Source organism: Pinus tabuliformis, chromosome Q (assembly GCF_031772625.1).
Source record: "Pinus tabuliformis cultivar Carrire ecotype Pingquan chromosome Q, CPIR1, whole genome shotgun sequence".
In the NCBI taxonomy this organism is placed as follows: domain Eukaryota; kingdom Viridiplantae; phylum Streptophyta; class Pinopsida; order Pinales; family Pinaceae; genus Pinus; species Pinus tabuliformis.
Window position 1 is genome coordinate 711887302 of NC_142296.1, and position 26144 is coordinate 711913445.

Here is a 26144-nt window from a genome sequence, read left to right on the forward strand (position 1 = left end):
TATATAAAGTGTGTTTCTTTAGTATGTACTTTTTGTAACTTACAATCCGATGTTCACGATATGCTCTAGACATGAAGTGATCCGACGATTCATTCTCTCCTCGGTATTACTGACATTTGATTCATGGCTTAACACTCGATTGGTCCATGATCTATATTTAAAGAGCATGGAGGGTCATTTGTTAAGTGACCATTCATGAGAGAAGCTTATGTAAATTTTCTTTCTTTTACATTAATAAACTGCCTGAAGTGGCCGCGTTGGCTCAAGCAGTGCACTGTTTCCCTCCTTGAGGGTTTTAACCACGTCAAGAATATTGGTGTATTGATCTGTGATTTGTTTGTGAGCGGTGTCCTTTGGTGTTCTATCTGAGGAACTTCCCCTGTAAATTCCTACAATTTTTGTGCCCTAAACCCAAAATTGGGGTCCATAGGATAATTATGCCAGAGTTCTAGGTAGTTATTTTAGAGGGCTTATACACTTGTTTTTGTAGCATTTGCCCTCAATGCTAGCCCTAGAAGGGTTTACACTTACATGATGTCAGCACTTTAACTAGGATTTTTTTGCCCTTTATTTTGTTGTTTAGGGAGCTAATAGGATAAATTAGAATTCGATCTCCTCATATGAGTAGAGGAGACTCTCATTGTAACTTCTCATCTTTGGATTTTCGATCTATTAGAGGAATTCAGACTTGTTCTCTTGAGGATGATTTGGATGCATTTTGATATTTGGACCCGATTTTGCTTATATTTGGAGCTATTCTTTGGTCAAATGGATGGAAGTCTTGTATGTTGTCTTTTTAGTGCACCTAATTGTTGAAAATTTATTTCTCTATGTAATGTATGGAATAATTGATTCTAGGTTATGGTAAACTGTGCCCTAATTTGTTGAAGATTAATTGAATTGCTATCTAAATGAATACTGCATGCATTACTCATACATAACATGTAATGAATTGTCTTAGTGGTGAACTCCTAGAAGCTCTCCCATGAAAAACCATTTTTTTCATTGCATAGGTAAATGCTTGAAATCTTGTTGCCAGGGCATCAAATTTCGACCTCCTTAGAGACTTATTGGCTAATTTAACTCATACTAGACTCCATTCGCCCAGCAAGAAGTGATTGTACCACTTAGTTGGTGATAACATACCTTATCCATATTCTCTCCTTTCTAAATTTCGATCCCTTTAAGGCTAAGGTTGGAAAACTAGGGCTTGGTGCGAATCCTTAGGCAAGGGGAGTTTTGGGGATTGGAGAGCCTAGACATCAAGGGGATAGTATCTGCCGCCAAATCTATCCTTTTTGTGGGTATTGACTTCATTCTTGTCCATAAAATTTCTTGCCCTAATTGTTTGCCCTAAGAAAAAAACCCTACTTTTGTGTTCCTTCAACTTAAGGGTTTCCTTGAAGGTTTCATGGCCTTGGCCTTGCTAATTTACATTGTTGGAAACCTTTTCTCTTAGCCTTGACGTTTGGATACTTCAACACTCTACAAATTTCACAAGCCCTAGGTCTTGTGTTTGTAGTCCTAGGTCTTTATATAGAAAGCGAATTGCCTCTTATTGGAGCATTGAGCCTTTGTTGTGTCTTTCTTGTAGAAGGTCTAGCCAAGTCACCTAACACTTCCTACCTGGAATATCATGCATAGGTGATCTTTATCACATATTGGGACTCCTCCCATTGGTGAAAATCCGTGAAGAGCAGGGGTTTTTGGTTGTGGTGACAAGGGGGCCACTACCCCATTGTTGTGTTTTGGTCTAGTTTATGTGTTGTAGGGTTCCCCTCTCCAAAGGTTGCTAGATTTTGCGGAACCAGAAGCAATGCTATCAAAATTGTATGGTGATCGAATTGGTTGGCCCCAAAACTAGGAACTAGAAAAAAATAACTTGGTCAAAAAAACTAGTTGACCAAAAAATACTTATATATTCCAAGTAGAAAAATATAAACGTAAAATTTCATGTGCATGCATATGAAACCATTATACACAAATATGCAAACTTTTTAATATATTTAGCAAGAGTGCATATAACCAAAATGGCACCTAGTGTGTAATGTCCCAAACCAGATATTTTGCTAATTTTGCAGAAATCTAGCTTAACCAAAAATTATTCATAAAATAACCATTCAATTAACAAAAGATTTCCACGTAAAATAGAACAAGAGAATGCATGCAATTCAATCATACAAGGCGCAGAAATAATCTCGGCTTTTATTATATATATAAACTAGGGTTTTACATGCTGAAATGACAAAATAACTGATATAGCTGAGACTGAACTGGCCTCAAGGATCTGCTCTAATGTTGCACCGACCCTCCCAAAACTGAACTGAAGTCAATCATTGCACCTGTGAACTTTGGCTCAATCCACCAAGGAGATGAGGTGGGTTTTCGTCCACTCTCACCAAAATCAGCTGAGGGTTTCCGTCTTGGGCCTACCAATGAAGTAGAGAACCAAGTTCCCAACCTCTCATACAAGAAGTAATATCAAATCCAAGATGTCCTCTAATGGCCTCCTCCTCTCTTTATAGATCTAAGGGACCCCTCTAGAACCTCCCATTTTATGATTATTTTAATCATTAAGCACTTTTGCCTCTTTTTATTTCAATTAAAATATTCTTTTTAATGCAGGAAAAGGGTAAATTGACCACTAGGCCTCCTTAGGGCGCTGAAAATCACTTCTAACCATTTCATCCTGTAGATATTCTTGTTCCGGTTCCAACGAGCTATTACACTAAGGTGTTTTGTCAAGTATTCCTCTCGGAATGCCACCATAAACGTAATCAACTGAGTTGGGCCTAATAATAACCCTGTTTTTTGAAAGTTGTCGGAATGTGACGGAAGGAAAAGCAAGTTGTGCAAAAGATGGAATACGCCAAGTGAATGTCATCGGATCCCATGGAAACTCCTCAAAACCCCATGAAATATTTCCAAAAGTCCTTGGGCCCGCTGATGAAGTAAACCTGCGCCTTTGAACTGTCTGCCTCCAACTGTGAAATTCCATCCTAACCATGCCATGAGGAACACCAGAAAAAAGGAACATTACATAGTGCAATGCATATTTGAACTAAAAATACGTCAACAAAGCTCTAGATGGCCTCTATTATCCAAAAAAGTTCATGCTACCAAAAAACACCTGCGTATCATCAAAAGTATTGTGTATATTGGGATCATCATCATCAACATTACTCTCTAAACATTAATAAGATAGAAAAAGCTTAACATGTCAAGTCGAATTTTTGTTTCAATGATGAGTACAATTTTACTAGGATCATGACAAAGGAGTTTAATAATCTATGCCACGAATGTCAAGATACATAGAGGGCTTGATGCTATTGATTAAATGCTAGTTCCATACCCTCATACATGATAGATATCAATGGAAATGTTGAATTCCTTCGAATCCTGGTATCCTAAAAACTGTTGAGTCTATTGCATTTTGAGTGGGATCTAAAATTTTGCTTTTTGCATATCACGTCCAATGACGTCAGAACCACTCTCAAACATCTTGAGTCAATTATAATAGGACCTTAGGGTTGAATATTAGTCTTCCCCACTCAAATTATTATTTTCAAGCAAAATTCAGGGCCCACAAGCATCCCTTTTTGAGAAACACGTCCCCCACATTGGGGAAATGTTTCCCTTGCGTCTCCCTGAGTTTCCCCAAATGGGGGACGTGGGGAAACATTTCCCTAGTAATACCCTCGTTTTGAGATTGGAAAACTTGGGGAGTGTGCTCCCCACCCTAGGGAACACATCCCCATGGGACACTGTGTAATACATGTATTGGTTCTTAAATGTTTTGCATGTCTAGTATGTTAGTGAGAACCATAGTTAACAAAAAGTGTGCCTCACATTTAGTATCTCTTTTTATCTATAGAATGTGAGTGCATTATGTAATTGTGTAAATTGTGGGCATCTTATAGTGTCCTGCATCAGCTATGAGTATAGGAAATTCATGGTATTGTTGCCATCCAAAATGGGTAATCCCCTAGGAGAAAAAATTTCTCCTATTTTGGACAACCAACCATTTAACAACCCTACAGATTAGCTTGATGATGATGATACGCCAGCTCATACACCATTTGGACTGGTCACTACACCTCTCACCATCCGACATTCCTCCTGGATGAATGTGGACTACCACTCAACTTGTACTTTTATTTGGACGATTGACCGATCTTGACTATAAACTTGTTCTCTCACCTTACCAATGAGGTTAATTTTTAGCCCTAGTGTAATGGGCCATGCTCTAAGGCCTTAGGGTTATAGGAGGGGCACTACTTGGAAGAGTTGGATTGAAGTAGCGTGTTCATTTTCACTTTGCCATACTTAACACTTTTGACATCACATTATTAGCCCTTGATACCATCTCCATTCTTTGGGTCCAACTTTTCATTGGTTCATTAGTATTTGGCTCTCTTTTATCCACATCATTGAGTAGGATCGGAAAGCATTGGCCTGGAGGTTGATGCAGCTAAAAGAATGGAAAGCATAATATGGTCACAATGAAAGAAAAGAAAATCAAAATTCAAAAGATGGTTAGGACATAAGTTAATGCGTGGGAAAAAGATTAGCACAAACTCTACCCTCCTCATTAGCCATCACCTAATTCCCGAGTACTTCATGCTCCATCTCATCAAAAGGAACCCTTGATGTCCCCACCTTGATGAGCGATAAACTCAATGCTATGTGATAAAGATCAAGTTTTGATCCTTAAGCTATGCACCAAAATACAAAGCATTATCAAAAAGAAGTAAAAGGTGCATCAGAGGGGTTGAAAAAACAGGCTGAGTAGGGTAACCTGTGAATCCATGATTGCTCCCTCCATTACATCTCTACACTTAGGATGTGGACTCCCATTAGTTGGTCCTCTGACCATGGCTCTTGGCCATGAAGTCTTTCCCCTCCATTGCCACTTACTTACACCAACACCTGTCGATTGAAGGGTTAACCTTTGCAATGCGACCTCCCCTTGGGGACTAGAAGCGCATAATAGTGTTGATTACTTAGCCACCCCTACAAAGGTAGGGAACACCTTTACGGGACTTGGTCTTATTAGATATTCGAAGGTAACCTCGGTTTGAAGTATTAATATGCCCTTAGCACTCAAGTATGGTGCACTAGTTGCATTTATAATCTTAGTCCCTAATGAATGGTTTCTTTCACTTGAGTTTGAGTTGGTGTTGCTAGGTTGTCCAGAGCAGCAAGGGCCTTGAGGGCACCCCATTCCACATGATGCCTAACCCATATACTATGTTCCAGACATCATGATGACTTGAGCAATTGAGATACATCCCACAACACCCTCAAGACCCATAATGTTGTGGTTCTCATAAATAGCGTGGAGGATTCCTGATGATGTACCAGTGGACCCAATATGCCCCCAAGTTGGCCTTGATACTACGTGATGGGCATGCCATGATCCAGGGCCGAGATGAGGATGGTCATCCTTAGGATGATTAAGGAGTGCTTGTTGCACCTATAGAGCCCTAGCGACAGAAGGCACCACGTTGTTCATATGAAACTCGTAGAGATGACATGTGGCACCTGTTAGTTTTTTGTAGTATCAGAGGTGTTCTAGTCTCGAAACTTTGTGGAGAGGGTAAAACACAGAAGTTCTCCATAACCCATAAACTGTTTCTTGAAATTCCTCCTAGAAGTGTCTCAATTAGATTATTAGCCTATTTTTAATTATTTCCTAAGTCTAAACTTAAGAAAAGGGGTTAATTAATCAATATTAATTGAGATAAGGTGTGAATCATCTAGAAACTCACACGAATCGACCAAAATATGATCTTAGCTCTTGATTAAGTTTTAATCTTGGTCGTTGGAGTTCCAACATAAGATTATAAGAAGAAGTCAATGGGTAGTTGGAGAACACACATATAAGAGATCGATTTCCTTGGGCAGTACGATTTTCTAAAGGCAGCAGCCAGAGGAGTTCGAGCCAGAGAAGGCATCAACGACAGAGAGGGACAAGGACAGTGAGTCTAAAGGAAAGTTTTTCCAGATCCGGAGAGTCAGGAATAGAAGGGCTGTATTTCCCAGTGGAGCTATGTAGAGGCAGCGCAAAAGGCTTCAAAGGGAGATTGATTTTGCTGAAGGGAAGAGAAATTCAACAACTGTTGGTCTGGAAATTCTCCAGGAGGCCAAGCGAATTTCTCCTAGAGGTAGAGTTAGCTAGGACGTTATTTTTCCTTGCAGTTTTGGGTGCGAGTTGGGGTTTGTGCAAGCACTGCGCAAAGGCTGTAAAATTGGCCAATTTTGTCAGTTGTCGGAGTAGGATCAGGAGTGTTGTTGAGGTATTTGCCTCACATATATCTCGGTCAATTTTGCCGATTGGATTTCCAATTGGGCATCCATAGATTGTACTCATAATTTCACTGTTGCTTAATAATATAAAACCCTCAGCGACTGCATCGGTTTTCCCAAGTTGATTTCTTCTGGGGAGATTTGTCCAAAAATAAGTGTTAATTTTTGTGTGTGTGTGTGTGCTTGAATATTTCTCAGTTTCTAGTGCAATTATTTTCCATAGTTTTATTTGTGAAGGTTGCAGTGTCATTTATTCAATATTTGCCATAACAAATAAATTGTTACGTAATTAACAATTAGAAGAATTACTTCCAGTTGCTGCAATTGGATTTCAGACTTGAAATTTTCACATGGTATTAAAGCAAGTTTGACAGAAGGGAAGCTCAGAGTCAGAAGAAGAGAATTTTGCTGTTCAGAGGGAGCAGCTTGTCGAAATTTTCTGGGGCTATGCAGTGGTTAGCCAGGTAATACAAATTATTGGGCAAGGGTTCAATTTTCAGTTGCAGGGTGGTAGAAAATCGAAATTGTCTGAAATAGTGATTTCAGCAGGCAGAGGGAGCAATAACAGCTCAGAGTTTCCCTGAGCAGATTCCTTGTTTGGGCGCAAAGGGTTTTGCAGCAGTTTGTAGTAGCAAAATCAATGCAGGTTGGAAGAGAAATACCACACATTGAGGGAAATTTCTCTTAGAGGGTTTCTAGACAAGAAATCCGTTTTTTCTAGTTACAGATTGGCAGTAGCTATGAGCATATTTTCTCACTCCAGTAGGGAGTGCGAATAGCAGATTCAACAACCGAGCAGAGGAAGAGGGAGTTTCCAGATCAGATTCAAGATGGCCACAACTGAGCTTAGAGATCATGATGCATTTGAGGGAGCCTCCAACTATGTCATATGAAAGGCTAGGATGTCCTTCCTTCTAGATGAATTTGGCCTAAAAGCCTATGTAGAGAATGTGGTGGTAGTACCCCAAGACCCTGATTAGCTAAAGGAGTATAGAAAAGAAATGGTGAAGGTGAAGCGAATGATCTTGGATGAAGTCCGAGATCATTTAGTCTCACATGTGGCAGACAAAGGTACGACCAAGGAAATGTGGGATGCTCTCTCCGAGCTATATCAAAGTACTTCCGAGCAGAGGAAAATGTTCCTACAAGAGAAGCTGAGGAGCATCAGGATGCTTGTACATTTGGCACTGAACAATATCTCAGAGGAATGACAAGTGTCTGTACAAAGTATCTTGGGAAGAGACACATTGCCTAATTGGGACAGGATGTAGTCCGACCTACATCAAGAGGAGTTGAGGCGGGCTCTAGTAAAGAGCACCATTAGCGGTAGCTGCAGCAAGGGACCGAATGGTGAAGCGTAGAATGTGGCTCTTGCTTAAAAGGGTGCCAGCTAGGGACAAGGGGAAAAGAAGAAGAAGAAGGACTTGTCAAAGGTCATGTGCTTTAGATGTGGCGAGTTCGGCTGCTATAGTACGCAGTGTCCTCTTAGGGAGAAGGAGAAGCAAGAGAAGCATGACCAGGCAGCAACGACCTCTGACACTGATAAGTCGTCCTCTAGACTGGAGGAGGATTTTGCAATGTGTGCAACTATACCTCAAGGAGTGAGGTGGGGCGATATGGAGCTATAGTCCTAGAGTTGTAGATTTGGGCAGGGTCTAGTGAGGTATCCTCCTCATGCATCATTATCTTGCTACGGGGTACCACAATATTCAGTAGAAGGATGGATTGATGTCAGTAGTTGCAATCAGATTCTAGAGTTACAGTTGCAGACTTGTAGCAGTCAGGTGCTGAGGAGTGCAGTGCAGTGTTGGCAGCAGTGCAGGGTGGCACAGAGCGGAGTCAACGACATCGCAAATTCTTCAGTGGACAGTGCAATATCTAGTAGTAGTAAGAACTCAGGAGATAGATGCAAGCTACAACAGACACAATTGATTTAGTATTTAGGATGCTTCTCAGTTGCAGTAGTTGCAGTTGCAACAACAACAAATGAGAGGGAGTTGCAGTGCAAATACGAAGTTGGTAGCAACATGGTTGTGTCAGCAACAACACAGATGCAACATCAGAGTTGCATAGTGGTTGGTGGGCAGTGACAGGCAGTCACGGTGGCCAGACGTCAACATCGTGATAGAAGGTGATATAGAGACAGGGGGTTGTAGCAGCAGTGGTGCAACACTAGAACACCTTCCTTGCTAAGAGGGAGTGTTAGTTTTTTGTAGCATCAGAGGTGTTCTAGTCTCAAAACTTTGTGGAGAGGCTAAAACACAAGAGTTATCCATAATCTAGAAATTGTTTGTGGAAATTGTTCTCCCAAAGGCCGAGTCAGCTAGGACATCTATTTTCCTTGCAGTTCCGAGCTTAGCAAGTTGGGGTCTGCACAAGCATTGCATAGAGGCTCATGCAGAGGCTGTTGAATGGCCAGTTTTGTCAGTTGTTGGAGCAGGATCAGGCATGGTGTTAAGGTATTGCCTCATAGATATTTCAGCTAGTTTTTTTGATTATATTGTCTGTTGGGCGTCCATAAATTGTACTCAGAATTTCACTGTTGCTTAATAATATAAAACCCTCAAGTGCTGCGCTAGTTTTCCCAAGTTGGGTTTATCTGGGGACATTTGTCCAAAAATAAGTGTGTCAATTTTGTGTGTGTGTGCTAGAATATTTCTCAGTTTCCAATGCTATTATTTTCCACAGTTTTGTTTGTGAAGGTTGCAGTGTGATTTATTCGATATTTGCTGTAGCAAATAAATTTTTAAATAATTAACAATTAGAAGAATTAATTCCAGTTGTTGTAAAAGGATTTTAGACTTGAAATTTTTACAACACCTACAATTGGATTTTGGACCCATGGAGCTGATTTGATGCATGATTTGGGGGTTTTCCTCAAATAGAGCATGATCATGATGCTTGAAGGCATTCTCAACCTTCTCTTTGGCTTGATGGAGCATTTGGAGCCCAAAAAGGGCATGACGTCATCACATTTTTAGCCCTAAGGGTCACACATGTGGGCTTATATTGGCAAATTATGTTGTAAAGCTAGTGGGTTGGTTTGTAACCCTAATTTACTTTTTGTCCACTCAAAAATCAAACTTGTGTAGGGGATTTTAGCTAGAAATTGAGGTAGACCTCATATAAATAGAGAGTCACGTTGCTCATTTGTTCATTATCACTTGTGGAGGATTCGACCTCTCTTAGAGATTTCGTCCTAGCCTTTTGTACTTCATTACCTTATGGAGATGTGATCTTTTGTGGATATTTATCTATTGGAAACTAGTGCTTGTTGTGGAGACGTCATTTTGGGATAAAACAAGCTTATTTCTTGGATATACTGTGAGTACCTTTTTATTGAATATATTTTATAATTATTGTGTGTAATGTTGCTGGGTTTTTCTATGTTCCATGTCTAAATGTTATGTTTATATGAAATACTTGATTAATTTTTGCATCCTTTAATTTGTGTCTTGGAACTTCCCTAGAGAATCTCCTATTGAACTTTCCTCCAGTAAATTTACCCCTGTATAAAGTGATAGCTAGGGTTAGCAAGTGAAAACCTAGGGTTATCCTCCTTACTCCCTTGAAGGATTTGATATTTCCATGGTTAAATTCCTTTAAGACTCCATCAACCAAGTAGATAGAAGGCACTAGCATCCATATTGATGGTAAAAAATCATAAAAACTTTTTTATGTATCTCTTAGAATTTTGGCCCTTCAAGGCAAGTTAATAGGGTTAGGGTTCGAGGCCGAATTCAACAAGGGCATGAACATTGCCCTGATTGAAGGTTGTTCTATCTCGTTGAGCCTTAAAACATCAAAATCTCACAATTTGCATGGTTGGAGGTCCCTCGTTAAGGTTGATGTCATCAATCCTAGGCAATTCTAGGACTAGAAAGATCCTAATTTTGCGCTAAGGCCTCAACTTAGGGATACTTGAAGGTTTGTGTTTCCCATTGTTAATTATATCATTAAAGCAAACCTTTGGTCTCTCTTCTATGCCTAGTTGGGCTAATATTGAAGGATACAATGAAAACCCTAGGCTACAAGTCCATATCTGTACGCTGCTTCACAAGTATGTTGTTATTTATCTAATAGAATTAAGACTTGTTCTACGCTTGAGTACCTTGGATAAGCTTATTGAAGTGTCACCTTTGTACCCTAGACCTAGAGTATCCTTTAGGTGACCTTAATTGCAAAGCCCCTCGTGTAGTGAAATTCCACTAAAGAGCAAGAGGTGGATTGCTGAAGTGACAGTGGCATCCACCTCATTGTTGTGTCTTAGTTTGGCTTATGCTTTGTGAGACATCTCACAAGATCTGCTGTATTTTGAGGCGACCGGTACTATTAGTTATCTTCCATTCATTTTGTGATTATTACATATATTGTGGACTATCTACCTCATGGGAAATATAGTTGATGTGGGGTTGTACATATAATTTTGTCCTTTTGGTGATCATTGCAGAGTTTTTATTCAAGGTATATGCTAGCAGCTGCATTTCTTCCTTTTTCTATTTTCTCTTCTTTATTTTTGGTCGAACAAAGCTTACAATATGAAAATTTATTGAATTGTGAGAATGAATTTTAATATTGGAATTGATTTGGGATCAGTAAGAGTGGTATGACACTCTTTGGGTCGATAAGAGTGCCATTGAGCACCCTCTTTTATCTGGGATTCACTTCGGGTCAGTAGAGGATGGTATGATACATGCTCGATCATTTCTTCTTCTTCATAGTTCATCAGAAGAGAGTAGAGTCGAGCCGAGTAGTGTAGGGCAATCCATTTGATGGCAGAGATAGTACCGACGGTCGGATGGGTTAGCATATGGAGTTCTCCCTAGTTGAGGGGGAGTGTTAAAATTGGCAACTAGGGCCAAACTCCATGTGGGCCATCTTATTTATGGCAACTGATATTTTTCTTGGATTCCTCTCGTCGAGGGGTGTAGGATTGATCTAACGATCCTCCGAAAGGGCGGATCGAAAGGTGGAAGGAAGGGAAGATGTTTTGCTTAGAATAAATTCGGCCACTTTGCGAGGGAGTGTCCTAATAGGAAGGACACATCTGATGACGATGATCAAAATCACTCCCGGGGCAATTCCAACCACAATCAAAGGAATGGCAGGTTCAATGGCAAAGGAAAGAGGAATGCCGGAGATCAAGGAAGTGGTCAACCCTCCAAGAAGGCAAGAAACTCCAACTATGAATCTAATATTGTTAACAATAAGCAAGATGAATATTATCTGATATCGACTCTCTCCACTACCTCTCCTCCGGACTCATAAGGCAATTCGCTTATTGATAGTGGTGCCTCAGGGAACTTCACTGCTTACAAGGAAGCTCTCTCTAATCTGATAGAGAAGGAGACCAACTTGGAGATTATTCTTGGAGATAACTCCACCTATCCCATAAAGGGTGTAGGGAATGTTACTCTTCAATTAAGAACCTGGTGTCCATTTCGGCAATGGAAGACAAATGCTACAAGGTGGCCTTCATCGATGGAAAGGTACATATGTGGAAAAAGGATTTTAAAGATGCTTTCATTCTTGGGTTTCAAGTTGACTCTTTATATCAAGTTGGAGGAACTCTGTTGGGAGTCGTGTCTTGCGACACATATCTTTAGTCCGAACTATGACACCAGAGGTTTGCCCACCTTCTTGTTGATTTGGGGTAGCATTGGATGTGCTTTAGCCACGAAATTTGGTGGAGAGGTTGCGGCACATGAGATCTCCAATACCCAGAAAGGGTTTGGGCAGATTCTAAACAGATGAGGAGATATTAAAATAATTAATATTTTTAATGGAGTCCCTAAGTCTAAACTTGGGGAAAATAAAATATTAATGTGTATTAATATGAATCTGTGTTAGAATGGTCCAAAAGACATGGATCAAGTCAGATCTAATCTTAGCCATTGATTAGGGACTTAATCTCGGCCGTTGAGATATCAACAGGAAAAGTATAAGATGAGGCTTGAGGGTCACTTGGAGAGGACACCAGAGTGATTAGTCATTCTATTCTCTAGAGCGGGGTTTGCTAAGAGAGATAAATAAGTGATCAGAGGAGCAGCTGAGGGGCATTGAGTACAAAGAGATAGAGAGGCAGAGATAGTGCCGGGATAGCAGCAGAGCAGGCAGAGAGAGAGACGCAAGAGCAACTGGTGTTCACGCAGGGCCACATAGAGGCAGCTAAGTGTTGCGCAGAGCACCAGAGGGGCTAGCATAGCTGACGCAGAGGCTTAGAGAGTTGACGCAGGGCCTCCTGGGGCTGACACAGGCCAAGATAGGCTGATGCAGGGCCAACGTTGGGCTAGGAGAGGCTGGTGTAGTCCAGATTGGGCAGACGCTAGGGTTTCTGGGGTAGATTGGTGCTGAGTAGCTGTCAGAAAGATTATCCGGGGTTTCAGCCAATAGATTTGTCAGAAACGGAGAGCTATTACTGCCAATGAAATTCTCTGTTGGGTAGGCTAGTTTCGGCACCTAGATTTTACTCTGATATTGCTTAACAAGAAAACCCTTAGATAGTTGCATTGGTTTTCCCACATTGGGTTTTTCTAGGGACATTAGTCCAAAAATAATGGTGTCATGTGTTGTGTTTGTTCTTGTTTCTTTTAGTTGCTGATTTGTAATATGTTGAGGATGCACTAGTGTTTATTTTCAGTATTTACATTGTAAATAACTTGTAAAGGAAAATGACAAGTAGGTAGGAATAAATCAGATAAAGTGCATGGAGGGTTTCTAAGTAAGTAAAATTAGAAACTTCAACATGGTATCAGAGGGACGTTGTAGATCAAATGAGGACTAAAAGACATCAACCGAGCGGAGCAATAGCAGCAGAAAACAGTGGTCCTGAGGTGAGAGAAGCTGTTTCTAGCAACGCAAAAGCCAAGGAGTGTGACGCAGAGTCAGCCAGGGCCACGCAGAGGAAGCCAGGAGCTGCGTAGAGCCCTAGAAAGGCCAGCATTGCTGACGCAGAGGTTCAAAGGGCTGACTTAGATCCATCTGGGTTGGCACAAAGCCAGCGTGAGGCAGAGAGGGGCTGACGCAGTTCACAGAGAGGCAGTTTCTGGGGTCTAGAAAGCTGCAGGAATTTTGCAGAGTGGAGCTGGTGAGGTATTGTAGTCAGAACAGTACCTGACAGAGCAGGGCCAGAGGAGTTGTTACCGAGGGTTTCTAGCCGAGGAACTTGGATCTGCAGCTCAGTTGCACAAGACGATCAGAGTAGGGGGCATCTTGACAAGCGGCAAAAGGATTTCCAGGAGAGAAATTAGGACTCAGAGGGAGTCCAGAAGAGAACTTCCAGACGGGAATTAGAGATTGAGAGAAGTTGAACAGAGAACTTCCAGAAGGGAAGTAGAGGAGCATCATGGCACTACAAGGGGTAAGAGACCAAGATAGACTGGACGAGCATCGAACTTCACAGTTTGGAAGGCCAAAATCTTATCAGTGCTTGACAGGAATCGTGTCAAGAACTTCGCCTTGAAGGTAATAGCTATCCTAGTCGACCCCAGTGATAATGATAAATACGAAGATGTGATGGCGAGGGCCAAGTGCATTATCCTTGACAGGGTCAAGGATCATGTGGTACCACATATAGCTGAGAAGGAAATGACATTTGAGATGTGGGAGGCTCTCAAGACGCTGTATCAACATACTTCATTGTAGAGAAGAATGCTTCTCGAGAATCAGATGAGGTCGTATCAGATGAAGAAGGGACAATCGATTGACACCTTCCTCGGAGGACTGAATGAGATCCGAGATCAGTTGACTGCTATAGGGGCAACATCGGATCAAGAGCTAATGGTGAGGACAACCCTGAATGCTGTCTCAGAAGACTGGGAAGTGTTTGTTCAGAGTATACTGGGCAGAGGGACACTTCCACCTTGGGACAAGGTGTGGGCAGCTCTTTGCCAAGAAGAGATCAGACGACAGTCGAAGATGGGTAGCAGCAGCAAGGGGATCAAAGTCAAGCAGGAGGAGGAAGATGTGGGCCTAGCATCTGAGGGAAAGCAGGAAAAGCGGAAGAAGAAAGATCTCTCCAAGATTAAGTGCTTCCACTGTGGGGAGATGGTTCATTATTCGAGCAGCGACCCAATGTCCAAGGAAGAAGAGTAAGGGAGAGTCTTTCGAGACTAAGGCAGTGCCAACACGGGCATAGAAGGAAGTGTTGATAGACGATGACTGTGCCATGAGTGCACACGCACCACTTGAGCGGTAGACATCGAGCGTTAGTTAGGAGGACTACAGGCGATGTGGGGCAGGATCCTCGAGGTACCCAGCCTCTTGGATTAGACCTTGCTACGGGAGCCCCGTCGAGGAGTAGCAAGACTGGCTGGGTGGGTAGAGACAGATGCGGATGGAGCGACAGAGAGAGCTACAATGCGGGAGTCCCGAGATAACGCAGAGCTAGTAGGCTGCAGCAGTGCAAGAGGCACAGGAGTGTTGCACCAGTGCAGGACGACATAGAGAGGTGTGCAACGGTGCGAGATGCAGGGAGTTGTTGTAGCAACGCAGAGGTCAGAGAGGGAGCACTTGTCAGCGACAAAGGGAGCTTCAACATTAGTGGGTGTCTCTAGCTCAACAGGGAGGTCAATTGGGAGATCAGTTACTTACTTCTCAGTAACTGAGTTGCAGTTCAACAATAGGCAACACGATGCAACATGATGAGAGGAGGTGCAGTGCTGGGAGAAAGGACCAGTAGTAGCACGGATGTAGAGGGAGTTGTCGTACAGATGCAATAGTGGCAGTGGTAGAACCATGGGCAGCAGTACAGGATGCAGCAGTGCAGGATGCAGCAGTGCAGAGGATGTTGGGCAGGAAGGCCTAGCATCAGCACAAGTACCGATGTTGGATGATTAGAGTAATACTCAGTGAGGAGTATTGCTAGAGCATAGTCCTCGCAATGAGGGAGTGTTGATTTGGGGTAGCCTCGGATGTGCTCTAGCCACGAAATTTGGTGGAAGGTTGGGGCACATGAGATCTCCAATACCTAGAAAGGGTTTGGGCAGATTCTAAACATATCAGGAAATATTAAAATAATTAATATTTTTAATGGAGTCCCTAAGTCTAAACTTAGGGAAAATAAAATATTAATGCGTATTAACATGAATCTGTGTTAGAATGGTCCAAAAGACATGGAGCAAGCTAGATCTAATCTTAGCCGTTGATTAGGGACTTAATCTCGGACGTTGAGATGTCAACAGGAAAAGTATAAGAGGAGGCTTGAGAATCACTTGGAGAGGACACCAGAGTGATCAATCATTCTATTCTCTAGAGCGGGGTTTGCTAAGAGAGATAGAATAAGTGATCAAGAGAGCAACTAAAGGCATTGAGTACAAAGAGACAGAGATAGTGTTGGGATAGCAGCAGAGCAGCGAGAGAGAGAGACGCAGGAATAGCCAGTGCTCACGTAGGGCCATGCAGAGGCAGCGAAGTGCTGTGCAGAGCACCAGAGGGGCCAGCGTAGCTGACGCAGAGGCTCAGAGAGCTGACGCAGGGACTCCTCCGGCTGACACAGGGCCAATGCTGGCTAGGAGAGGCTGACACAGTCCAGATTGCACAGACGTTGGGGTTTCTGGGGCAGATTGGTGTTGAGTAGCTGCCGGAAGGATTATCCAGGGTTTCAGCTAGTAGATTTGTCAGAAACGGAGAGGTATTATTGCCAAGGAAATTCTCTGTTGGGTAGGCCAGTTTCGGCGCCTATATTGTACTCTGATATTGCTTAATAAGAAAACCCTCAGATAGCTGCACCGGTTTTCCCACATTGCGTTTTTCCGGGGACATTAGTCCAAAAATAATGGTGTCATTTGGTGTGTTTGTTCTTGTTTCTTTTAGTTGTTGATCTGTAATATGTTGAGCATGCACTAATATTTATTTTTAGTATTTACATTGTAAATAACTTGTAAAGGAAAATAACAAGTAGGTAGGAATAAATCATATAAAGTGTATGGAGGGTTTCTAACTAAGTAAAATTAGAAACTTCAATACTTCATTATAAGGTTCTACTCGATGTGAGACAAATGGTGACATGGATGCCCGAGTTCAAAATAGTTCATGAAGGTGTATGTCCGGGATTTACCGAAGGAAAGATCAAAAGGGGACCATTCCCCTCAAGCCATAGCAAGACCTCCTATATTTTGCAATTGGTTCACTCTGACATCTGGTATGATGCTCGTGAACTCTTTAGGAGGTTATATATATTATCTCACTTTTACAGATGACTATTCTCACAAGACGTGGATACACTTCTTGAAAAAGAAGGATGAAGTGTTCTCCTGGTTTCGTCACGTCAAAGCCTTGATCCAGAATCAAACCGAGAAGAAGATGAAGATTTTAAGGACTGATAATGGGATCGAGTATGAATCTAATGAGTTCCATGACTTTTGCAAAGAGGATGGCATTAAGAGGGAGACCACAACACCATAAACTCCTGGGCGGAATGGTGTGGTAGAAAGGAAGAATCGTACAATTGTGGAAGCTGTTCGTGCTATGCTCCATGATCAAAGGCTTCCGAAGTTTCTATGGGCCGAAACTGCAAATACCTACGTATATGTTCAAAGACGATGCCCTCATCAAGCATTGAGTTCCAAAGCTCCCGAAGAGATGTTCACTGGTAAGAAACATGATGTCTCTTATTTTAGAATTTTTGGAAGTCCCGTATATTTTCATGTGCCGAAAGAGAAAAGGAATAAATTGGGTGCATTTGGAAAGAAGGGAATCTTAGTGGGCTATAGTGAAAATTTTCAGGGCTATAGAGTGTACGTGACTGGTCAAAGGGAAGTCGAGATTAGTCATGATGTCACTTTTGATGAAGCTATGGCTCTTAGTAAGGTTGACAATCTCCCTATTCTAAGGAAAACGAAAGAAACTGACACCAGGAAACTGGATGAGAAGGAAGATGAGATGATGCGCGATGTGGAAGAACCTGTGGATCTTATTGAGCCCATTCTCCAAGAGCCTTCCTATTCCAGGAAGAGGCCCTCATGGCTTAGGGGGACACTTGATGATGCCGAAGGACACATTGCTCCTAGAGGGACTCTCCGTGAAAGTAAGAAGCCGACTAGGGATCATGGATACTTGACCATTATGAGCACGATCATTCAAAATGAGCCCTCATCATTCGACGAAGCCATGAAGCATCAAGTATGGAAGGATGCTATGAATGAGGAATATGAGTCCATCATGAAGAATGATGTCTGGGATGTGGTCCCTAGACCCCAGGATAAAATAGTTGTCACCTCAAAGTGGCTTTACAAAATAAAACATGGCGCTGATGGGAGTGCTGAAAAGTATAAGGCTCGCTTTGTTGCCCAAGGATTCTCTCAAAAGGAAGGTATAGACTATGACGAGATATTGCACCTATTGCTCGATACACCACCATCATCTCGATAATAGCCCTTGCTGCTTAGCAAGGATGGAACCTACATCAGATGGATGTCAAGACCACGTTCTTGCATGGTTCGATTAAAGAGGAAGTCTATGTGGAACAACCCGAGGGGTTTGAGATCCATAATTAGGAATCTCACATATGCAGGTTGAAGAAAGCTCTGTATGGGCTGGAGCAGGCACCCTGAGATTAGTATGAGAGGATAGATAGCTACATGATGAAGCTGGGATTCACTAGGAGTGAAGCCGATTGAAACCTTTACTTTAAGGTTGAGGATGATAAGCCTCCCATACTGGTGCTGTATGTTTACGACCACTTTCTGACAGGTGTAGACCCTCTCATTCACAAATGTAAGAGGGAGTTCGCTTTCGAATTTGAGATGAAGGACCTAGGACTGATGCACTATTTCCTAGGGATGGAAGTCTGGCAGAAGCCACAGGAGATTTTCCTATCTCAAGGAAAACACGTGGTGAAGATATTGGAGAGATTCTGTATGGTGGACTGCAAGCGCGTGACTACGGTAGTGCTACTGGACCTGCTTTGGGAAATGCTACTGAGTATCGTTAACTCATAGGAGCATTGATGTTCTTGGTTAACTTCCGTCCGAATATATGTTTTGCAGTCAACATGTTGAGCCAATATATGGTTGAGCCTCACCACTCACATTGGATTGGTGCCAAGAATCTTTTGAGATATCTTCGGGGCACAATCACTCATGGGTTGAGATATAATGCTGGAGATGTGAGGCTACATGGATATACCGATGCTGATTGGGCAGGCAGTGTGGTGGACCAAAAGAGCACTTCCGGGTGCTTTTTCTCTTTGGGTATTCCCTCGATATCTTGGATGAGAAGGAAGCGGAAGTTGGTGGTTTTGAGCACTGCTGAGGCATAGTACATTGTTGCGAGAATGGCCTCTTGTGAGGCTGTCTGGTTGCGGAAGCTCTTTAGTGCGCTGTTTGGACATACATTGGATGCTACCGTGATCCTTTGTGACAACCAGAGTGGGATTCGTTTATCCGAGAATCCCTTATTTCATGATCGCTCCAAGCATATCGATAGGTACAACGAGGAGCAATAAGGCTCCATCATATCGGTACAGATGAGCAGGTCGTCGACATTCTGACGAAGCCCCTGGGAAAGGTCAAATTCTTGACTTTCGGAGAATGACTTGGAGTCGTTGAGAGACCCTGTTATGAGGGTCATGTATGATGCATGCATTGAGCTCTGGGAGCTTCTGGGGGCTTGGGGTACTTCTTGGAGCGACAAGCAACCATAGGGCGACTCACCCTCCCCTAATGGTGCGCTATGTACAAGGTGGATGGTTTAGCCTTCACCTGTGATACTTCGTGGCGACTTGTAGGCAGGATGAGTGGTTCATCCTTCTCCTGCCGAGGCATCCTACCCATGCAGTCTGGGACTCATGGGAAGTACCTCTCATTTGGCCAATGAGTAGGGAAATGAGGATAGGGACCATAGTAGTACCGATGGATGCATTGTGTATCTACCGTACTCCCTATGCTAGGATGACCGACATTGATCTGGGATCAATTGGAACTAACTTCGGGTCAGTAAGAGTGATATAACTCACTCTCTCTTGGAACTGATCTGGGATCAGTAAGAGTGGTATGACACACTCTTTGGGACTGACTTCGGGTCAGTAAGAGCGCTATTGAGCACTCTCTTTTATCTAGGACTAACTTTGGGTCAGTAGAGGATGGTATGATAAATCCTTGATCATTTCTTCTTCTTCATAGTTCAACAGAGCAGAGCAGTGCAGGGCAGTGCATTTGATGGCAGAGATAGTACCGACAGTCAGATGGATCAGCATATGGAGTTCTCATAGTGCCGACGGTCAGATGGATTAGCATATGGAGTTCTCCCTAGTTGAGAGGGAGTGTTAAAATTGGCAACTAGGGCCAAACTCCATGTGGGTCATCTTATTATTTTTATTGGATTCCTCTTGTCGAGAGGTGTAGGATTGATCTAACGATCATTCGATTCCGACATGTATTTATGGAGATATGAATTTATTTGTAAATTCTTGACAATTTGTCAAGGTCGGCCAGCAAGATAAAGTGTGTGGCACACCCGCAGCTTAACCTCAACGATTCATATAAAAGGAAGATACCTTGTGGCATTATTCCACTTCATCTCAACACTCATCTTCTCTCTCCTAATCTCATTGGGCCAGCGTAGGAGCAGTCTCTCTCACACGTGCAAGAAGAAGGACAAAATTTCTATGTAGGGCAGCGTTGACTGTTTTCTAAGGCATTGTTGACTTTTATGGGCTGCATTGACCAAGGTGCAGGGCTGTTGGAGGATGCCTTGACCAAGCGTTGACCAAGGTGCAGGGATGTTGGAGGATGCGTTGACCAAGCATTGACCTGCGCATGTTGTTTGGGTGCTGCGTTGACCAAATCGTTGACTAGTGTTGACTGGTTAGGGCTGACCGCAGGCTGCTGATTTGTTGACTGCTGTTTTGACTGTTGATTGAGGGCTGTTTTGGGCTGCTGATGTTTGCTGTTGAAGACCGAGTTCTTCAAGGTTGACTAAAGGTCAAATCGGAGCTGTTTGACTAGCTTTGACTTTGCTGATTGGTGATATATATATATATATATTTTAATCTAGGATAATCGGTAACTTTTGAGAGTTATCCTGAGCAGGCTCAGAACGATTGCTGATATAAAAGTACCAGATTTGTGATATTGTACTATCTCTTTCTCTGTGCTGAATTTTTGAAGAATATAGAAGAATTGATCAAAGGGTTTCCCCATATTGGGGTTTGTGCCGGGCTAGCCACCACATTTGGTGTCTCTTATCTTGGCTTGTCTTCTGTCGATTTATTTATGTTCTATCAGCATTTTACTTAATGTTAATGTGATTGCTAAATTGTGAAATTGACATTGGGCTAATAAGAAGAAATTGAAGTAAATTGCTTTAAGCATAGAACATACCATAACTTAACAATTTTGTGATTATTACATATTTTGTAGACTATCTACCTCATGTGGGGCTGTACATATTGAAGGGGATAAAAATTACCATTCCATATAAAGTTTTAATACTGAGACTGCGGAGAATATCCATGGTATAATTTTGTCCTTTTGGTTATCATTGTATAGTTTTTATTCAAGGTATATGCTAGCAGCTGCATTTCTGCCTTTTTCCATTTTCTCTTCTTTCTTTTTGGTCGAACAAAGCTTACAATATGGAAATTTACTGAATTGTGAGAATGAATTTTAATATCAAGACAGATGTTTATAATAAGGCTAAAAGAGTAATACATTATTTTGTGCTTGTACATAACTAAGTTTTTTAGAATGTTTCTGTATTTCGTTTTTTTTGACAAGGAACATAATCACATGGTCTAATTGAAATATTTTGTAGGGTCGTGTTGTTGAAATTTATGGGCCAGAGGCATCGGGAAAAACAACCCTTGGTCTTCATGTAATAGCAGAATCCCAAAAGAGTGGAGGTAAGCTTAATTCTGCAATTCTAAGTTCCTGCTCATTTTTACACTAGGCAGACTATATTTTTAACTGAAGCAAAATGACATCCAGATTTGTATTTTAAAATGTGTGTTACTGATTGAAAACTGAAATATGTATTTAGATAAGTTTTACCCTTTAGGATAAGGTTTATTCTTTGACACACTGAAGGGAATTTACTTAGCTGTCAAACATCATTTATAATGGTATTTGTTTTCATATATTAGTAGTTAAACAGGTATTACCATTTAGATTGTTTGGTGTTGGAAGATCCTTCTATTTCATTTAAGGGAACGTTTCCACCCAAGAATTTTTACAGGTTTTGTGAGATAATGGACTGTTAGATGGTACAAGAGAGAGAGAATTGGAAAAATATATATCAGATAATATAATTCTATTGATATCCTACAAATGACCACAAATGTAGGTTACTGGGACTGTGTACAGCAGCATTGATGAAATGTGGGAGTGCACAAGCCACTGCTATATAAATCAAAAGAGAGAAGATAGAAAAACATACCTACTATTTAAGATCGAAGATCTAAGGAGTTACTGGGACTGTGTACAGCAGCATTGATGAAATGTGGGAGTGCACAAGCCACTGCTATATAAATCAAAAGAGAGAAGATAGAAAAACATACCTACTATTTAAGATCGAAGATCTAAGGATATGAACAAAATCGAAGGAAAGATGTACAAGGAGAAGAGATGACATTTTATATAGCCATAATTTGTGGGGACTGCATATAAAAGCATTGATTAAATGTGGGAGTGCACAAGCCACTGCTATATAAATCAAAAGAGAGGGAGAGAAAAACAGATCTATTGTGTAAGGTCGAAGATCTAAGGGTATGAACAAAACTGGAAAGAAAGATGTACAAGGAGAAGAGATGACATTTTATCTAGCCACTAGAGAGGAAACTACCCCCAACCATGCTAGAGGATGACATGGACGTAGTGAAGGGATTCCAACCATAAGGAAATCCATTATTACGTATAATCGTACCCCCTACTGAGATACTGGTACTCATCGTAGGGCCCAAGGAACCAAATGTAAATGAGAAGTTCGACCCTCCAACATTGGACATAGGAATACTAGACATGACTAAACGAGAACCTATGGTCAATGTGAATGGAGATGAGATGGTCTATGATGTGGAGGTAACCATGAATTGACTAAATGGAGGGAAAGGGCTCCTGTGAATATTTTACCAAAATGAGGAGAACAAGTTATCAAAGGACATAATATGGACAGGACCTGTGGTCATAGGGATAGATGTAGATGTGACATGTGGAAGCGCATCAATCACTATAGGTGTGGACACAAGTTTCGTCTTAGAAGTAGTAGCGTTATCCATGAAGAATGTTAGGCACTTTACCTACAAGAAAACCAAAACACCAGAAATGTGAAACAATATGGCCTGAAACACAGAAATATCACATGAAATGAGATTTTAGCTGCATATATGTTTTATTATTCATAAGCAGAATACAATTTTCACTCGCCTCTTCGAGAGGGAAACCTCCAATAGAGTGGAGCTCAATTACAATAAGACTCCATGATTCTTCCCCTACTATCTAAGACTATTTATAGCTTAATGACATCCAAAACCCTAACTACTAGTGGTCCCTTACATAACATAGGTTAACCAGTTTATTCATTAACTATGGCCCGTTTATAACTAATTGTGGTCCCTTTTCTATAATCTGGGTCAACCACCTACAATTATTATTATTGTGGATAACCGCTTATGGGCTTTATTGACTTAACTAACTAACTATGACTCTGACTAGGTCCCTTGGGCTTATTACATAGATAAAGGAGTAAGGGTTGGACCCTAACAAATAACTCAGGTGAAGGACTATGCAAAGATCTAAACACGTCAACAACCCCACTTGATTGTTGAAATTTCGCAGCTCAGGGAGATATGGCTTCCTTTGGGAAGCCTTTCTCATTCGGAGAAGACCCTACTAGCCCTTGGAAGAATTTATTTTGCACAAGGAAAAATATTGTTTTAATATGACACCCACATCTTCTCAAAAGTACAAGTCGACCTGGGAAAGGAAATTCATCCTCATCAACCACATATAAATAGACCACATGTCACATCACTTGGAGGCATCATACACACATCCAATCTTCTCTTGATTGGTTCGTACAACTCTGAAATTGTAGGTTCGAGTTCACATGTGCAAAGTGAAGGAAGACTTCTCTATTTGGTACGTTGAGTTTTTGTTTGGGATTGTTTTGACCAGTGTTGAGCAAGGAGGAATTGGCTTCGTTTGACTTGGATTTTGACCTCTTTTGGGAGGTTAAGTTGTATGGTAGTTGGACCGAAGTTTTGTGGGCATGAGATGTCCCATGGCATCAGATGTCTTCGATGAAATCTATCTTGAGAAATTGCCTACTCATAGGAAGATCCATAGGTTCTTTCTTTGATGTGCACTATCCAATTCTGACTATCTTAGGACATTGACTTGCCCCAATGTTAACTTGTTTGTGGCCATCAGATCCACCAAGCCTCTTCCTTTTTCTTTTTCGACTATCAACTCATTGAAGCTTGATCCTGCTTAAAACTGATGATCCATTTTTTACATCTTTTTTGTTTTTTCGCTTTTTTATTTTCTTCTTGGTTAGCTGTAATGGTGATGGTGATGCAACTACTTTCAACCTGTTTGCCTTGTCTTGAAAATGCCCTGATGGAAGATTTGAAATGTTAGAAAATGGAAAGTGACAACTATTATAGGTATTTTCCTTAACGTTGATAATTGCTTGTGAATCTTATTTATTTTCTTTATGTTTTTTAGTTAGATATTTTCATCAAACAATATCAAGAACAATAACAACAATAATAGAGGACACAGATGTTAGGCTCTCAGCCAGGGCAAAACCTCTCCAAGGGGAAAACTCGAAAACTCTTCTCTTCTTAGAATTTGCTTCAAATGAGATACAAAGAACCAATCCCTAGACCAAGTCCTTCTCCCAATACCAAGTTGGCCCTTTCTCAAAGTCCTTCCTTTATTCTGCACCAAACTACTACACACTGCAACTTCGACTTGCCAGCAACAACACTGCTACTTGACCTGCAACTTCTACCCATCAACTTCCTTTGTAGCTTCTTGGAAACCCTAATACAACCTCCTCATGAGAGCAAGGCAATTCTCCTAAGGTCAACGAGGTCAAGATAAGGGGTTTCCCTCATCTAGCTATCAGATTCTACACTTTGTCCTACTGCAACTCAAACCTGCAATTTCGGCCTCCTTATTTAGCATCAGAAATCCTAGATTTTTGCACCTGTGAGAGATAGAACCTAAAAAAAAGAAATTTTATCCTTCTAGCTTCTCCTAGCCCTTCACTCTTCTTCTTCTTGCTTCCTAGCTATAGATCAAACTTTCTTGATAGATTGAACTTGTGAGTGAATATGTCTCAAATGAGGTCAGATTGCTCCTTTATATAGTCTTCTCAAGCGGTTGAATTCCCTCCTTTAGGCCAACTTGATTTTCCTAGGGCCAACTTGCACTTTGGAGCATCCAGGGCTTTCTAGACTAAAAAATAATTCATTCTACAAATATATTTTTGGCCGTAAGGGTCTTATGAACATTATGTTGACTCCTTTGACTCAAGACAATAAATTCTAAGACCTAACAAACCCTAGAAGCGTGAACAACATGTTTTTACCTAAAAGACTATCAATAATGAGCATGAAACCCATGCTTTCATAATAATAGCTTTTCTTTTCTTTTCTTGTTCGTTACATAGGATACATATTGAAATGAGTACAAGAATTATGAAGGCCGAAACTAGTTACTTTTCTCAACACACCCTCTTAACTAGGGAGGTATTCATAATTGTACAACCAGTAGAACATCATATGTCAAAATAAAGAGTCCTCACAAGAAGAGTCAGATTGATAAGTGTTAATTTTAGATAACAATGGTATGTTCTATGCTTGAAACAATTACTTCAATTTCCTTTTTGAAGCCTAATGATAATTTCCACTTATTTTCCAATAGCAATCACATTAACTATTAATCACATTGACAATAACTGTAGATAGAACATAAACAATAAATGCAGAAGGAAAGCCAAGATAAGAGAACACAAGGATTTGGCTTAAGCCAGGGAAAAACCCCAAGATGAGGAAAACCCTTGATCAATTCTTCTGATTATAAATATCAAATGTTCAACAGAGAGAGAGAGAGAGAGAGAGAGAGAGAGAGAGAAAGAGTACAATAATACAAAGTCAAAGTCAAAATTGACTTGCCAAATCACTGTCGAAAACAACTCTCTGAAATCTGCAATTCTACTCTCAATCAGCAACAGTTAAATCAACACTAACCAATCAACAATTGTTAAAATTGGCAATTACGGCCAAACTCCATGTGGATCATCTTATTTACGGCAACTGCTATTTCTCTTGGATTCCTCTCGTCAACTGGTGTAGGATTGATCTAACGATCATTTGATTCCAACATGTATTCATGGAGATATGAATTTATTTATATTTCTTGACAATTTGTCAAGGTCGGCCAACAAGTTAAGTTGTGTTGCACACCCCCAACTAACCTCAACGTTGCATATAAAAGGAGGAGACATTGTGTCTCATTTCACTCACATCTCATCCTCTCATCTCTTCCTTGTCTCTTGGGTATACAAAGGAAGGAGGACGCAAATCTCTTGGGCAACATTGAAGGAGGACGCGAATCTCTAGGGCAGCATTGGAGGAGGACGCAATTAGAGCAGAGGAGGACACAGTTAGGGCAACGAGGACGCAGGAAGGTGCAACAAGTGGCTTAGGCCTGCGTTGACCAGCATAGTGCCTCCTTTCACTGTGGCTTGGTATGGCTAGCCTCTCCTAGGCTAGACAAAGTGCTGGACAACCTGCGTTGACTTTTGGAGAGCTGATTTGGGACAACATTGAGTGGTTAGGGCTGGCTGCAGTTCGCTGTAGCATTCATTGCTGATTTGACCATCTTACC

The 26144-nt window shown here is 41.3% G+C and overlaps 1 protein-coding gene across 1 annotated transcript in view; it reads left to right on the forward strand.

Annotated features, from left to right (window-relative positions):
- Positions 1 to 26144, forward strand: part of LOC149221522 (DNA repair protein recA homolog 3, mitochondrial-like) — a 223588-nt gene that overhangs the window by 125346 nt on the left and 72098 nt on the right. Inside the window, exon 4 of the mRNA XM_089385130.1 lies at positions 21064 to 21151. Coding sequence (XP_089241256.1) covers positions 21064 to 21151 — 88 coding nt within the window. The remainder of the gene's footprint in view (positions 1 to 21063; positions 21152 to 26144) is intronic.